Here is a 17,651-nt window from a genome sequence, read left to right as displayed (position 1 = left end):
GTCCTAGAAACAATTCACTCGCATGACTGTCCTGCCCCTTAAACTTCCCCTCCCCTGTCAGCCGATAGCACACAGTTTCCCCAAATATGTTTCATTTTCAAGAGATAGATTTATTACAGCCCTGTTATCACATTCATACCCTTCCTGAAAAGATAAAAATAAGAAAGACCTTACAAGAAGATGTTGTAGCAATAGCTAAATCATAAATGTTTGATAAGGAATGGCTAAATCCAGACAAATAACTGTTCAATCCCACTTTGTATTAGGCAGATAAAGTCATACAGGAAATCAATGTGATCTATTGAAATGAAAAAAAGTCCAGCTTAGGGACTATACGGTATTATAGAATATGTGACATTATAAATGGGCTGCTTCCATAAGTGTTGTACAATAAGAAGTTGCATAGTTTTTATTTATTTTTGTGTTTATGAATGTAAAAGCGGGATGTGAAAGTCACTATTTGTCAACAGGGCAAACGTGGGCAGCAGTGAAGTAGGTGAGTATTTATAACCTTTTTATTTCCCACTCTTGAAGGGAATACATAATCCTCTCTAGGGATAAAAGGATCTTCAGTCACCCACTAGCCCAGGGCTCCTTTTTAGCACAGGCTGACAGATGTGCTAAAATTATAAGTGAAGTGTTGTGGTGTTGACTCCTAAAGCAGCGATCATTAAGGTTGAAATTAGTATCCCCTCCCAGCCATTCAAATGTTAAAAAGTTCTGACACCAGGCGTAATTGGACAACTTTACCTAGTGGGGATAGCATTACATTTTATCCTACTGACTTCTTTCTGCCTTTTTCATTCCTGCTCCAATTTAAATGAAGCAAAACAACTTCTTATACATCTTTCGCTTACACAAAACAAAACAAAAATCTGCTTATGCAGAAAGACATCTCAAAAGCAGACATATGAGTTCACAACTACATATACAAGTAGTATTGTTTAAGGCTATACTATTTCAGCTGACAACAGTATTTTAAATAAGATGCAGTTAAAAAAAAGACTGCAGGAAAATATAAACAGATGTCCTAATATGTATTAGCATCTGCTGAAAGAAATTTCATTTGAAAATGTAAAATACACTTTTCTGGCTATATGTACTAATTAGTTACATGCAGTGTTAACATACTTTAATCTTCTGAAATAGAAGTTTCACATGTACTGTATTTATGTATACCTGGATGTATCTCCAGCAAGTATAGCAGTTGCTATAAATGGCAGTAAGTGCTAAAAGATACAAGCAATCCACACAATTAGATTTCAGGTCATTTAGATCAGTGTGAACTAAAAAACATGTTAATGTGCCATACACATTGCCACTTCCTCAAATATCGCTGAGTTTGACACATTAACTAATGGACCATCACCTGAAAAATACTGGATGTGTGCGCGGATGAATAAAGTCCCAAATTGTCTGTACTGACTCAGGCCAAGATTTTGGCAATGACACAAAACCAGCAGCGCTGTTGCACTATTGCACTATTCTTGTGCTGTGTGTCTAAAGGAAAACGAAGCATATGATTTAACACAGTTTTCTGATAGCTCTTCCTTCTTTATTTTATGAGAAAAACTTAAAATGTAGCTCAAGACCCACACTGTAACGTAAAATACAGGAAAGCTGACTGTGAAACCTAACCAGAGTTTTAAAATAAAATAAAATTCAATGTTTGTGAATGCTTAACACTTTGCTATTGAGTTAGATTCAATTTATAAAGGCTGATGAGCACATCTATTTCTGGCATGAACAAAGAAAGTGTTAATACTGTGGCTCTCTCATAGTCCTATAATGTACATCGAGCCACCAGCTTCAACAACCTCACTAAGCCCTATACTTCATCTTTCAGCTGAACTGTGCATATTGCTTCATCTACACTGGGCTCCTGCCCAGGGCTAGTACACATCTCGATCAAACTACGCTGGTCTCATGCAGAGAACAGACACACCTAAACTTCTATTACACTACCTTGCTGTGCTTCCTCTCCACTATGTCACTCACACGTCAGGCTACTGAAGACTTACTGGGCTAACGCACAAATCTTGCTCTAATTAAAGACAGGAGACAAGCTAACGTGCACAACTAAGCTCTGCTTTGGCACGGTAGGGCTGCAGCTGGGGTAGCGAGTGCTGAACTGGTTGAGAAGTTTGATAGTTAATGATTCATTCCCAAGGCAATTGGTGGCCCCTTCTGCCCCACATCAGCTCCCTTGCCGTTCAGCATTCTTGAGAATATGGTTTCCAACCCTGAACTACTAGCTGACCCAGCTAGGATAGCCTCTTCCAAACTGCTTTCTCACAATTTCAAGGCCACTGAGCACTATTAGATGGGGAGCATTAACACAGTGTGCACAGATGCTGTGCAAAGAACAAGGATAAGATTCCTGCATCTTGGTTTTGAAGACATTCTTGCCTGTTTCTTTCATCTTGTAATTAAGTTTTTGACTTGTACTTGCTGTGATCTGTCTCTAAGGATGTGGTTGGTCAACTCCCCTTCTGTAACCTCCTTCAGTGTTACCCATCAGTCCTCTGGTCTTGCCATAACTGCCAGCTCACCAGAATTTACTTCTCATCCGTGCTCAGATTTCTATTCTCGATCTGTTTCTGTCTGGTTCGTTGCCAATTCTTTCTTTTAACTGTAAGACTTTTATCCTACACACCCACGCAAAGGTCCAACCCACAAACATCTCACCCCTTTTCTCTCTGCTTCTGCACTCATTATGCTGAGCACCTTTGGTAGAAAACTTAGTTTTTCACAACAAATTCATCCTTTCTTCCTCTAATGCTGTAGTCTGTCTATATAGAAATCTTCAGTTTAATCCAGTTTATCCTGATTCACTATCAACATGTCAATGCTAACCCTAGATCAACTTCAAGATAGTCGTTTTCATTGATGACTTCCTAAATTTTCAAACAAGCATTTTCATGCTTTCTTTTATTCTGCTTACAGATCTACCCACAAGCATTTGCAATGTTATCTCATTATCTTTTTTCATAATCCACATTAAAATTCTCCTTTTCTTTGGTATCTAATCTTTTCTTTGGCATCAAAAAAAATCATGCCTAAACCAGGGCCTACCATATTGATTAATATTATCTCATTATATGCTTGTTCTTTTTATCTATCTGTATCCCTGACTTTTGATTAACACTTAATTTTTAAGCAATACGGACTTGGAACAATCTTTTCGGTTTATTTGACATATTTATTAATATGGCTGGGTCCTCATCTGTGACTAACAATCTAGGCACTGCACTAACGATAACTATCATCATGTTGTTGTTCCTTCTTTGTTGATATAGCATGTAAACTGGATTTTGTTTTCTGGGTAGGACTGCCAGGGATGATTGTTAGGAGTTCTGCTTGAAGAAGAAACTCAGGCGCTTTTAATAATCGTTTTCAAACTAAGGGTTGTAGTCTTTTGTTTTTTTAATGGAAATTAAGGATGGGAAAATTTTCAGGGTAACTGTCAAGAAAAATGGTTCAGAAAGTACTAATTAGAATGACTTTGTGTTATGTTGTCAGATAAGCAGAATACACATTTTTTTAGTAAACATATTGTAAGAAAATAAAAGAAAAATGAATTGCAAATTCTGCTTGTATATGTATCAACAAGGACACACGAGCATAATACACCAAAGTGACAGTCAGTCTCCACATAACAGAGAGAACGTGAAATGCTAACTCTCATAGACAAATCTACCAAAGATGAGAGAGTTCAAATGCTGGAGAACCCTATTTAAGAATGGAAGGACCAGTAGTCTTCTCCCAAATCTTCATCAGTTGGAGGTATTAAATTATCTAGTCTGATGCCAGCACTTGGATTAAATTCTAATACATTGCCATGCACTAATTCTATTATTAGGGAATGAAAGAGGAACAGAACATGCAAACACATTACCATGACTGTATAAACTGTATCTTTATTTGGAATAGGAATTATTTTAAGGACATCTGAAGCTCTGTTTTTCTTGCACGAAATCTGGGGCGTGAACCTGAAAAATTAGCAAAAGGGCAGAAAAGCTTGAAAACAAGCTGATTATGACAGTCCTATCAAGAAGAAAGTAAAAATGCAAATGAAATAGATGTTTTCTAAATATAGTTTAATTTATAAATAAGACTTCACGTCACAGATTTGTTTATCCTCATTTGGTGATAATTGTTCACAGCAGAATGTATCAGAAAATTCTATAATAGGAACCACAGCCAGGAAATGTTAAATAATTAATCACCCTCCCAGCCACTTGCATTTCTGTTGATATAAATGACCGTATAATTCCAAACCCAATTATCACTACTTAGCCATTCCATTTTGTAGTTAAAATCCCACAAAATTAAAGTGCATCAATTGTTAATGGTAATAGACCAGACAAGGGATTAAAGATTATTTTAATGTTTATTTCCTGTCAGGAGGTTTTTTTGGCAGGAAGCACTATAGACAAAAGGCTACATTAAGATGAGATTCATACAATGTATTTAAATCTACTAACTTCTAAAAACCTTACGGTATAATTACTTGTTTAATCTACTTGTTCCCTGAAGATACCAATGAGGGTTTATCAAGCCAACTTCATTATATCTGCTTCATAGAAATCAAAATATTCCCTTTAACTTTGCAAAAAGCAGTCAAGCTTACCATAAACACAATTCTAACAACAACAGACTTGAAAAAGGAATGGACTATACTAAAATATAAGGGGAACCAGATTGCTATCAGGACTTTTTTGTGTCATATTCTGCTTGGTTTATCTCCTGTTACCACTGGCACTATACATTTGCATACAGGATTTGGTCCTTGCAAACACACTTAAAATAATCACTTTAATACTAATAAAACTTCATTAATTACAGAACTTTTTTTTACCTGCCACAAAATGGTCACTTTTCGCCACTTTTCAGAAAAGTATGTATGCAAATGCATTATATAGAGAAATCTCTTAGTTCAGAGATTGCTTTGTTTTCTTAACATGCTTTTATTTATCAGAAGGCATTGACAACAAAACCGATAAAAGTACTTTTTTGCATTAACACAGTGACTGGAACTCTGTAGAACTGGGTGTGAGGGCTTAGGGATTTGGGGAGGGGCTCTTAGAGTTTACTGTTTCAATAGGCAGCAAGAGTAGGCTGAATTTTATGCGCTTCGAAAGGTTCTTCATCTGCATAAAGTCACAGACATGCATCCATATCTTGGGCCTTTGTGATGAAACCATCAGATTCGGAGCTGGCAATAACTGTGCCGGTTATTTTAGGCTTACACTCACATTACCCTACACAACCTCATTCATTTGATTCTAGTCTCTCTTCTGTATAAGCACAAATCTACATATGTAGTAAGTATAAAAGCCAAGTGGGAAATATTTGTGTTCTTGTGTACATGCATTCCCTTCGTTGCCCATTCCGCAATACTATCCAGTTCTCCAAAATCTCTGGACAATTTACAGCACAAGAAAGAACATTATAGTACTCTGTATCCACATTTTTTTTTTCTGCAGGAAACCCTTACCCTGCATATACCCAATGAAATAACACACTAAATCATGATACAAATAGCACGGTACATAACCACTTCACATTATATCAACAACAGATATTGTTTCTTTGTCTGTTTCAAACATTTTGTTAGGAGCACGTTTGCTGTTTGGCTAAAGTTGCCTTTCATTCTTTCTCCTCTCTCTCCTCTTTATAGGTGAGAAAGACAGCCGGGACAGGACTGTGGCAGTAACACTTCAGTGCTGTCACAGGGAAGGGATTTACAGCCTGAGATTGCTCAGAAGGCAGTGAAGAAGTTCCTATCTAAAACCAGGATCGCCTGGCAATGATATCACTAATTTGTGAACAGTAAGTTTATTATATGCCCAGTGGTGTTAATAACTCAAATGCCATCAGATGCAGGTATTGAGAAAGCAGCTTCTAACTGAGACACACTAAATAGCTGTTCATCCTGGAGTCCCAGTTGCTACAGGATATTACATGATGATACACGATTGGCATAAAGGAGCACTGCAGAATTAAAATTGCTATGTAAGGGACTTTTCCCTTGTTTTCCTTGGTATGCACACACTCCCCCACCTAAAAAAAAAAAAAGGAGAGCAAAACCCACAACAAAGTTCAGAGTCCATATCTCTTCTGAGATTTGTGAGAGCAAGTAGACATGGTACGGAAACCCATTCCATAACCTTTCACCAACATAAAATTTACTGTGAATAAGGCCCTAAAACTCTATGCTCAGCTCTGATTTAAACCTCTGAAACCCAGCCTCCCAAGAACACTTCCATTCTAATAAATACCTCACCATGACATGATATGCTAATTACGTGGGTCCTAGGGGGAGCTTAAACAACCTATCTACAAGCGAGCTCTACCGCAACACTCGCTCAAGTGGCCAGGACAGGATCTGGCCTAAAGTAAGGATTTTTATTTAGCAGGTTTAAGATGTTATTTAAGTTAAAGTCATGCCAGCCGTCCCAGCTTCTCTTCCCCAAACACTACTGCTGTGGCAAAGAGCAAAGCAGGTTTGGTTTTCGAGACTGAAAATTACTCTGTAATTTTCTACAGTATTCAAGACTTTATCAATGAGGAGAATTAATCTAACTTGTGGAAACGAGACTTCCTTCAAAACTCTAATGTTCTGTATCTTTTATTTTTAAATTGTAGCATTAATAATGGTCTCGGCAGCAAGTGGAGAAAATGTGTGAAATATATGCCCTCTTTATAGATTTCCTGTTTCTGCAATTTCACTTGAAAAATGGCAGTGCCCTGCCATCTGAAGTTTTCAGTTTGTTTAACTCCAAGCAAAAGACAATTAAACAACTTATAGTATACGGTCATGAGACTATAATTGCTCACCAGTGCTACTTGTTGTGTCAGCTGCCACAACGAGCAGCAGCGTTTTAGCTTTACTAGCCTAGCAAGCCTGCCGGAGGTTACTGACTATGGCAATGGCCTCACGCCGAGAAGAAAATATTTCATGAGCAAAAAATTTCCAGAGCTTTCTTGAGGTGCTGAATTAGCACAGAGTAAAATGAAGAGACTCCATGCTGGACAAGCATCTAGAAGTACAGGGCATCTTTTAATCATTTTTTCTTAGAAGCCAACAAATTAATATTTCATTGTCTTTTTTATTTTCTCACACGGTTTCTTACAATTCTCCCATTTTCTATAAACATTTTTTTCAAAATTCCTGTAAGCAATACATCTGAGTAAGTAATGTAAAGACTGAATCTATACATCTTAGGATATCCTCTGCAACACAGAAGTTTTATGTAAGAAATGACGTATCAGTCTTTTAATAGGAAGTTATAAACACTTGAAGAATGGATGGTTTAGGTGAACAACAGAGACAAATTGAGCCCTTCAAATCCTGCTTTGGGTAGAAATCATTCCCAAACCAGACTGACCAAAAGGAGTTCCCATTTGAGAGATGTTCAATGCAGTTGCGTTTGCTTCACAAAGACATTCTCAGAGTTGATCCTATTTTGGCATTTGTAGACAAGCGACTTGTAGATACGACAATCGCAGATCAGTACCTGCTCTATCATTATTGATACCCTCTACTATAGGCTGAAATAAGGAAAAATAACTCAGATCAATGCACATCCAAAAGATTGTAGTTCTCAGTCTAGCACACTCTCAGGACTACCTGTTATCCACATCAAAGACAAAAAGCACATCATTAACATCATTCTCTGTAATGGCAATGCAAGGCAATTTGTATTAATGGTTGCTTAAGAGTAATCATGGTAGACTCTTGGCATTAAGATGAGGAATATTAATTTTCCAGAACATAAAAGCATAAATAACACTTACATCTCTATGCAAAGCCGACGCAAATCAATTGCCTAAATGCAATTTAATTCAAGATTCTTGGTATACCAACATAGAGACAGAACTCTATATGATCAGCAAGATGAACAGGAAAACTATATTTCTAAGACCACGTGTCATTGTCTAGTGATTCTTTTGGTTCTTTTTGGTATGCAAGAAAATATTAGGGTTTTTAATGAGTGCAAAAATAGAACACAAAGCATATGCAAAGTGATAATATAATACCTGGACAACAGAGCTTAAGAGTAAAAGGATAATGAAATAAATTAAAAGGGAGGGAATAAAACCATTTAATATGATTATGACATTCTGATCATACTAATATCTGTACTGGAGAGTAAAATAAGTTTTCACTTTCAGTTTAACAAAATTGTTTTTGTGGATTTTTGATTTTTGACAATACAAATAAATAATTGTATATAACTTCATAATCATTACCAACGTGCTACACTGTGAAATGTGACTCTTTAAAATGCCAGAGCAGATTTCTCAATGCATTGTCTCTCGCTGACCTCCAGATCAAGCTTGCTTAGTGTCTGACTAAAAGAATGTTCTTTGGTTTTGTTTTTGCTTTTCTAAATAACTGCTAGCTCTACAAATTCATTATGGAACCAGAATAAAATCCAATCCATTCTTCCATAGCTATGTTGGCTTAGCATTACCAAAGGAAATAAAATGCATTTTAGTTACTAAGGTGACAAGTTACAACAGTGATTCCACACTGGACTAAGATACAGTAAGATAAAAGCTGCTGGTTTTATGTGGTAATCCTTCTGCCTAGAAGTGTCTGTTGAGAGACAGCACGCAGGAAAGAGCAGGAAGTAACATAATTTATTCAGCAAGAATACTATGGGGCACAAGTGCTGAGAAAAGGCTTACACATACCACTCCTGCCTAGTTTTCCATTGAGCTAAAATGTACCTGTGAATATTAAATATTTGTTCCATTTTTCATACTCTTGCCTTTTTCTCCTTCTCATATTTATTTACTTAATTTCTTCATAAACATTTAGAATTTACTTGTGCTGAATAAATAAATTAAAAGATGAGGAACCTTTAAGCAGACAAAAGGCTCTGGGAGTTTTGCTACTGGCAAAAGGAGAAATTGCTGCTCATGGATGTAATGAGTCAACTACCAACGCGGAAATCTGGCAGAATTCCTGCATTTTAGAATCATGGGATATATGACTTCATTTTAGTGTGTACAGGTTTTTCTTACAAAGTTGATTCTGCGGGGGTTTTTTTCAGTTGGTTTTAGTTTCTTCTATCGCCATGCCTCACTCAAAGTATTACGAGTTCATCAGTAATAACCAACTGACATCTTCCCCACCCCTTTTATCAAAGTCGGTGAAGTTTTCAAATATACCAGATTGTCAAGCACATATACATCATAAAACAAACTAATTCCTGGGCATAATTCTATTCAAACTATGAAGTAAATTCATCTAAGTCCAACTCAGTGTATTTTACTCAGTGGAGTAGGTAGTAAAATTTTCTTTCATCCCGGAAGACTTTATTTTATAATTCTTTCTTCTGGGATTCCAGGAAATGTTAAGATGTTAACTATCTGACAGAGTTCAAATCAGTGCCAAGTAGTTTATTATAGCACAGGTTTTATTCCCCGATTTCAGGGGACATGGACTTCTGATGAAAAAGGTGGAATAATTCTTGCCTCAGTGTGTAAAATCAAGATCAATTTAGTAACCCACTCCTCTAATACTGCATGTGCAAAGAAATAATTTAGACTCCTAGTTAATTTGAGTATTGAACTGAAATTCTGCAGCTGCTTTCTGCCAGTCCTGAAAACAGAAATTAATTTCAATGACCAAGTCGAATGGAGTGCTGCTCTGTCAGGTAATTAGTCATCGTCTTTTGCTACTCAGGGTCTATCACTGTGCTAATCCATACATAAACCCCAGTATTCCCCTAGTCACTCACAATCTAAAGAGCTGTTTAACTACCTATTTCTCCCATTCAATCCTACCCCAGATATCAGCTGCAAAATGAGCATTCTTTCATGTTTAGCTTTCTTCCTACTATTTACTGCCAGCAGAATTAATGCAACTGATTTACATTTTCTTTTTTCTGTTTGATCAAGTCTGCTGTTGATTAAGTAGAGCTTAAGGGAAAAAATTATACTCCTGCAGCTTTCCTACTTGACTTGCCAGTTTATTAATGAAAGAAACAAGGATATTGATGGCCCAGAAACTACAAGTGCAGCAATTAAAGGGTATGTCCTTCCAAGCTTCTAATTAAAAAAGAGTTCTTTTGTTTTAAAAGATATAGTTTAGTGTCATATTTATATCTAATTCTCACTTCTGCTGTTTTGCTTTTTTTCTTTGTTTATTCTTTTTAAACAGAAATCTACTGGGAAAACTTAGATCAGGCAGAATAAAGAAACTTTCCGTGACAACCATTTCTGGAAGCTTTGTTCCCAAACAACAGTCTTAATGATAAAACAACAAAAACTACCCTGCCCCCTCAAATCCTTACAACAATGAAATATCCACTGATAAACACCACTCTGAAGGCACCTCTGTGTTATTTTTTCCTTAGGGACATTAGCAGAGTTTGTCCAACATCAGATTCAAGAAAACTGAAGATTTTTGATACAAGTCCTTTTGGACATATAAAGATAACTAGACCCTTCCCTCCTCCTAATACATTCTTACTTAGTATCCAAATTCTAGATTCACTTTTTTCATGTCACGTATTTATATGAATGATCTCAGAGAGTTTGTTTCTGCTTCTTACATAGTTTGATTTTTGCAATTCCTCCTTCAGAAACACCTGAAGCCATAACATTGCCAATATTTGATTACTCTGCTGAGTCAGTCCCTTGCACATTAATGGCGTACCTTCAACATCAGAACTACAAACAGACAAATAAATGTCTCCTATTTCTGTCTAGGCCTTTCGTTTTGTGGCATGCAATTCATCTGAACACGTGCAACAGAAGTCTAACGTGTTCTGGCTAAATCACACTTTGCCTGCACGCACAGACTGACCCTACAGCACCTGTGGAGTAAGTGCTATGGACTCACTCAGCACAAAGATCAACCTGCCTGCCCCACAGCCAAAACATCCTGTACACAACTCCAAGTACATCTCCATCTGCACACCAGGTACCTCTCCCACATTTCTGCACAGCAATGTACTCCTCTCATTTAGTTACCAGATGTTTAGAAATCCCGGGGAAATTATATTCAAAAAGAGGTACGATATAAAAGTTACAATCTAGCATCCCATACAAGTAACTAATGGCAGGTATTTAATGAATTGAAAAAGACTGTTGCCTGCACTGATGTTCAAGAGAGGAAGAGAAGTAAAACATCTTCCTCCTCCTGGCCTCTGTCCCTCGTAGCTGAGAATGGTGAGAACTGCTGTGATCAGATTAGGTAGGTAATGTTGTGTATTATCAGATTCCCAATAGGCAGAGATAGCTGTGTATTTAAGGACAGTAAGCTTTTCTTAAAAGAGGTACTAAAGCGAATCACAAAATTTCCCAGAGCTCCCAGCTGGACAAAACAGCAGTAAACAAGAGTGATTCTTCCTTAGGGCTAACAGGGTTAGTGCTGTTGCTCTCAGAGCAGATTGTGTCATCCACAATGACTGTCCACATTTCTCCTTGAGCCATCCCAGATATGCCTCTTTCTGTTTGCCTATTAACCTGAAAAAACCTTGTGGAGGAGGGGGGTGGAGTTGTTCTAACAGACCTTTTGTGATAGAATTTCTCAATCACTTACAGTTTTAAGGTGAATTCATAGAAATGGTGACCCTCACAAGTACCACTTGAAAGACACAGAAGCTTTAATCTTTTTCAATGGAATCGGAAGAGCTCTTATCTCTCCTCTGACCCTTTTTCCCCTCTAGCCTCACACTCTTGGCACCACTGAAAAGTCAGAACCATTAAGTTGGTGTCAAGTGGCTGTGCTATTCATATTCTGCTATAGTCAATGACAATTAACAGTGCCATTCAGAAAAGCCAGGTACTGTATTACACAATTGGAAAATTGATCTTATCTGAGGCTCAAAAATCAGCAACGTTCAGACCTCAACTCTCAGGCAAAAAAGAAAAAAAGAAAAAAGAAAGGGGGGAAGTACTGCCTGACCTCAGGACCACATAGCAAACAGCCATGTGCAAGGCTCAGAAACAACTTGAAGAAGTGGCCAAATCTCTGTATGAATATAAGCTCTGATTTTTATCGTTTAGCAAAATGATGTTAGAAAGAAGAGCACAAATTCAACTGAATGCTTGATGATCACCTTCAAAGTTGTTATTGCAGGCAAAATGCAACATCTTAGCATTGCTGACACATCAGAAAACCTCTGCGTGTGTCAATTCCAAGCTCTTTGCAGCACACGCCCACAGGCAAGCGTCCCTGCACCTACAACATAATCTTCATTTCTAGCACTAGCACTGAACATCTATTTTCATGAATGTTTTCCCTCAAAATGAGCACAGACACATGTTTCTTCCAATGACTTACTGAATGGATCCAAAAGGAGAGGATTAACAAATAACTCTCTGCTTTGGAAACTGAGAATGTTTTCCTACGTCAGTGTTTCTCAGCATTAACTACAAACCGGTACAACAGTTGATTACAGTTTAGTCTATCTGCTTGAAACCACAGGGGGAATTTTAGATAGCAAAACTCAGTTAGCTAGCTTGTATTTAACTGAAGCACCTGAGCTAAAACCTTTTCACACAAAGGATGCATTGTAGCATCAGCAACAGTTCCAGCCCACCATCACCCTCCTGATTTTTATACCTCGTCTCAGAGGGCACTGTTCCTCCCTGCCACGTGCCCGGGGACAGTGGCTTTTAGCAGAATCCCAAACCAGAGCAAGTCTTATTGAATCAGCAAGCCATTTCATCACTTATGTTCCCCAATCAAGCACTGACTAATCCACACAAGTAACCTGACAAGTTCACATCCTGGAGTAGATTGCGAGATCTGTAGAGTCACTACTTCAGTCCAAGCACGTAACTGAAATACTTTGCAATTAGATGGGAAAAAAACCCAAACCCAAACCAACAAGTATTCTTCCATTTCAAATGCTGAATCTTAAAAACTCAGTGATTGCACAGACTGATGGAAGGAATGTGCCACTGCGTGCAATTCTGCTTCAGATTGCTGTTTTTCAGGCCAGGACCAGTGAAGTCCTTCCTGGACCTGGGCCTCTCTAAGATGTCCTGAGCCTCTGTGGTGAATTTAGGTGTCTTTGTTTTTCCCCTCCCTTCATTCCAGGTATAAGGTATCTGTACAAAATACTGGAGAGTAAGGCCTTACACACATTACTCTGGAGACCCATGTTCAAATCCATTCTAGTGGAAAAAGTGATAGTCCCAAATCCACCTTTGGTGCACCTGGAAGAGAACAGCTTGTATTCTACCAGATGTTTCACCTGACGCCAAGTTTTCCTGGGGAAACAGACTGAGCAAAGAAATCATCTTTGTCTGTTCATCATTTTAATTCACAGAATACAATAGGAAATCATCAACTAGCTTCAGTTCTCTGGGAAAAAGTCTCCGATTGTTGCCTTAATGAAAAACATAGAATAGGCGCAAAGCCACTACAGTTATACTTAAAAATCAATACTCCCAATTGGTCTTATAATTTGTGTACCAAATATCTGCTTTAAAATGTGCACAAGCCTAAAATAAAAGCTAGGGAGTTTATATCTCAGACTTCTAAATGTTTTCTACAGTTTCAATATTTGCAAAACAATGTGAAATGTTATATAGGATTCTCTGCTTGGCAGTGAGAGTCTGTTCTATTTTTTACTTCTTTTATTGAGAAGTAGAATAAAATTCCCAGACTGCTTCAGTGCAATTAAAATTACCTTTATTCATACAGTTACCTCTATGTCCACCATAAGCATTCCACAGTACTAATCCTTTTAGGCCCTGATCCAGCAAAGCACTTTACTGTGTCTTATTCTTAAAATTACAAGATTCCCCACTGATTTCAATACAGTTATATTAAGGATGAACTTGGCCTACTATAGCAAAAATAATGTTAAAAATACAGTTTAAAAAGCAAGCAAGGAAATTGAAAGCCTAAGAGACTTCAGTATTTCCCTGTTTTAAAGTAAGGCATTACTAGTGTGCATTTGAGTACAGTCCAATAGTGGGTTATTTTTGTACAGTTAGGCCAATTCAGGTAAGGAGCCTCTTTGTATTAGCAATGCATTGATTTCAGATCTAGATGGTTTCAATAAGCTTCTTACACCCAAATGTTACAAGGACAGGGACATAAAAATGTCAATTACATAAATAAATCTGTAAGTATTGATAAATGCCCAAAATTAAATAAACCCACTTCACTCTAAGAGGCCTTGCAGCTGATATGGTTGTAAAACAATAAGAAAACCATCATAATTTGCATTTTTATAGCTATATTCATCAATAGCTCAAATATTTATCACAAACACCAACCCACTACAGGCAGGAACTGTATGATGGCATAGCCCTGCTCTGACTATAAAGACACTGAACCATGGCTGGACACTTGGCTACAACCAAAGCTTCTTAAACTGATTTAAATAGTCATTGTCTTTGGCTACTTCTTTCTGCCTTGTTTTTGCTGGTGCAAGAATTTATATGAGCATGCAATGAACTGGATCAGGAAACTAACTTGGCTGAAATATAAACCATCGAAAAGTGCTGACTTTAATGAAGAGGGCAGCTCAGGGAAGCAGGAGCCTGAGACTGCTTAAGATAGCATTGCCCCAAAATAAATGTACATCAAACTGCATATCCTGAGGCTCAGAGCAGCGGCCAGAAGCAGAACCATGGATTTCACCAATTTATCCACATAAGCCATGGGGGTATACTGGGATGAGAGCCACAAAATGGATGGGGACATTTCTTGAGTGGCTTCACAGTACAGCTTCTGATCGCTGTGGAGGGACAACAAAATTTAATTTGCCAAGAATGGCTAAATACCCCAAGCAAGATGACTCTACATGAAAGCATTTTCCAGTGACTTCCAGATTGTTTCTCCAGCCTTATCAGACAGCCTTCCTAATTGGCTCTCAACAATATTTTTAAGTGTGTGCTTTACCACCATTTAAAGCAGCGCACATGAGAGACTGAATACATTAGGTAAATGAATTCCTGTGGACGTTGTGAAGGGAATAATGCCCTCCTGTTTGGTTTATCCTGTACTGCAATAAATGTGGGGGTTTTTTCAGTCAAGGTGCTGCAGTAACCCAAATGATAGTCATATTACACTTATAAAAGACAACTTTAAGAAAGATCTTACTGCAATAAAAGTGAGGATTTTTTTTCCCTTGGCATCCCAGCTTGACATAGAAATGAGTGAGTTGCTGAATTTCTGCCAAGAATAGATGGTTCAGCATGCTATTAGATTAGTCTGTTTATACAGAAACAGCCAAAAATAGGAAACACACAGAAGCTATTAAAGATATTGTCCTGTGAGGGAAATATTTGAATGGTTTTGTTACTGCAACTGGGAAATAAGATATGAGTCAGTATTAATGTGATAAAGAAGTTAATGTGTTCTAAAGCAAACAGTTAGTTTCTTCAGCTTGTCTCTGAGTTGACAATAAAATAAATGTACAGACAATTATGTAGGGTTGGATGAGCCTGCAAGTAAGTGTATCCAGCTGAAAGCTCAGCGCTGCCAGTGGGTTAGAATTGAAACTCTGTTAGCAAGTAATGATATGCTAACCCCAGGTAGTCCTCAAAGAAAATGGATGATTCAAAATGCCATGCACCACTGAGCTGGTGGAAGAATGGTCAATAGTGTTTAAGCTATTTCGACTGGTCAAAGAGAATTTCATAGAAAAGTTCCTTTGCCTTGACCATTTTGCAATGGATTTCCTAAATTCTTTTCACTTTTGACATAGTCTAATGAAAAATAAAAACACCTTGTTTTTTTTATTTTATTTTATTTTAGTTTTAATCAGGGCAGTGGCAATATTTCATAGTGGATTTTACCAGCTCTTTAAAGAGCGAGCCAGCATAGAGAAATTTGCCTGTCCCATGTGTGACACTGAGCACTCATTCCTAAACACAGGCACATGCAATGATGCCCTGACCTCCTTCTCCCTCCCTCTTCCACCTATTAACAAACCTAACTAATTCTTAAAGGGTTGTAATGCCTTAAAACTTCTAAGGTAAAGTAAACAAAGGAACAGGCTATTATATTGCATATATATTTTATATATAGTATCAATAAAAGGTGTACATATTTTCTCTGCAGTAACCCACTTCTCCTACAAACCCGAAGACTACATATACCCTTCCTTAAGGGCCAACACATTTGACCAGTGAAGAAGAACAAGTCCAAAGCTAAATGACTCTCCCACTGAGAAATGCCCCTCTGCGGTATCTTTCTTATGGTGAGAGTGCCCTGGGCCAAGCCAAGCATCTTCCCTGATGTTAGCTCACTTATTAGGACATGAGAAGAGGAGCAGCATCTTAAAATGCACATGGAAACTTACACTACTCAATGCAGAATAAAATTTTGCAAGTACACAGAGGCATTTGATTAGCAGGAGTCTCATGAATTCTACACCAGTGGCTTGTTTCCAGAGGGATTTGAAAAGTGTCCTCAAGTCATTCTGCCCATGTTATGTATACAGAACAGAATCATAGCATCATAGAATCATTTAGGTTGGAAAAGACCTTTAAGATCATCAAGTCCAACCGTTAACCTAGCAAAATATACAAAGATTAGGCACAGTATTTGGAAGAGGAAGCAGCTGCAGAAATTCTGTCAAGGTACCACAATTAAATACATTTACATTGCAGAGACAAAAAACTGCAGGTGGTATAATGGTATCTAGAGCAAAATTTAAGAACTCTGCAATAACTAGCAGCCAGATCTTGGAGTCGGGCTTTTACCTGGAACACATCTACTCAAAACCAAGTCAAGCTGTTACATCAACAAGTCTAAAGACTGTTAGTGATTTTGAGGCCTTAGCTGAAATTTATCTCTGGGATAAGTATATCTTTCCATTCAACTCCACAGAAACCAGGCTTGTTTATTATTTCTTGAGCCTAATTCCTTATTTCAGGCAATAGAAAGCATGACTTACGTGTCCCCTGACACCAATCAGATAAGGACAATATTGTTGCCTTTATGCAGAGGACCCTCCCAAACTGAGGGGATGCACGGCATTTTCCTACCTCAGCCTGTTTCCCTTGTGAACATGCAGTATATTTCTAGGATGGGAATCTCTTTAGCTGGAGAATAAATTTGCAACATCCTTTCGGTATTTGTAATTTTGTGGCAATGTAATCCCAACCTGAACAATTCAGAGCATATATTGCTATTCTATAGATATATTACTACATGTGTTTAAAGCAAATATTGCTATTGTTTAGATAGAACACTGGAGTCTCTATAAAGAAACAAATTCTATTTATTACTTGTTTGTGATTGTGCACTAAGCATCTGTATTTTTAAAATGGCATAAGCTAACAGCAGAGACATAGCAGTTACTCTGAAATGAAACAACAGACACAGGAAACATAATGCGCCTTAAAGATGTATAGGTCGTTTAAAAATAGAGAACTTCCTTTTTCAGTAAAGGGACAAAGTAACAGGAAAAGAGAGTAATATGTTTGTGCTTGGAATTGGAAGAAGAAAAAGGAGCTAAGTAAGTTTTACTGGCCACATGTCTCAAACCGAATGAATGTCTTTTAAACAAAAGCACCTCTCTTGCTATGTTTCATTTTCAAACTGTAATGTCTGAACAAGACAACGGAAAAGTTTAATCTCTAAAACATGAATGCTGAAAACAAATGCATTAGAAAATACCAAGCCAAAGGTATGTTAGTGACACAAATGTGAA

General features: G+C 37.5%; 1 protein-coding gene across 8 annotated transcripts in view; it reads right to left on the bottom strand.

Moving 5' to 3' along the window:
- WWOX (WW domain containing oxidoreductase) overlaps positions 1-17,651 on the bottom strand; it is a 541,832-nt gene that overhangs the window by 280,943 nt on the left and 243,238 nt on the right. Inside the window, exon 9 of one of the 8 annotated variants that reach the window (XM_072872395.1) lies at positions 3,909-3,992. The exons of the other annotated variants lie outside the window; for them this stretch is intronic. Within the exon in view, the coding sequence (XP_072728496.1) occupies positions 3,942-3,992 (51 nt within the window). The 3' untranslated portion in view covers positions 3,909-3,941. Of the gene's footprint in view, positions 1-3,908; positions 3,993-17,651 lie in introns of those variants that run through there. 8 annotated transcript variants of the gene reach the window in all.

Source organism: Ciconia boyciana, chromosome 9, assembly GCF_034638445.1.
Source record: "Ciconia boyciana chromosome 9, ASM3463844v1, whole genome shotgun sequence".
NCBI classification, from domain to species: Eukaryota; Metazoa; Chordata; class Aves; order Ciconiiformes; family Ciconiidae; genus Ciconia; species Ciconia boyciana.
The sequence above is the reverse complement of the archived record's forward strand: the minus strand, read 5'-3'. Positions and strand labels throughout refer to the sequence as shown.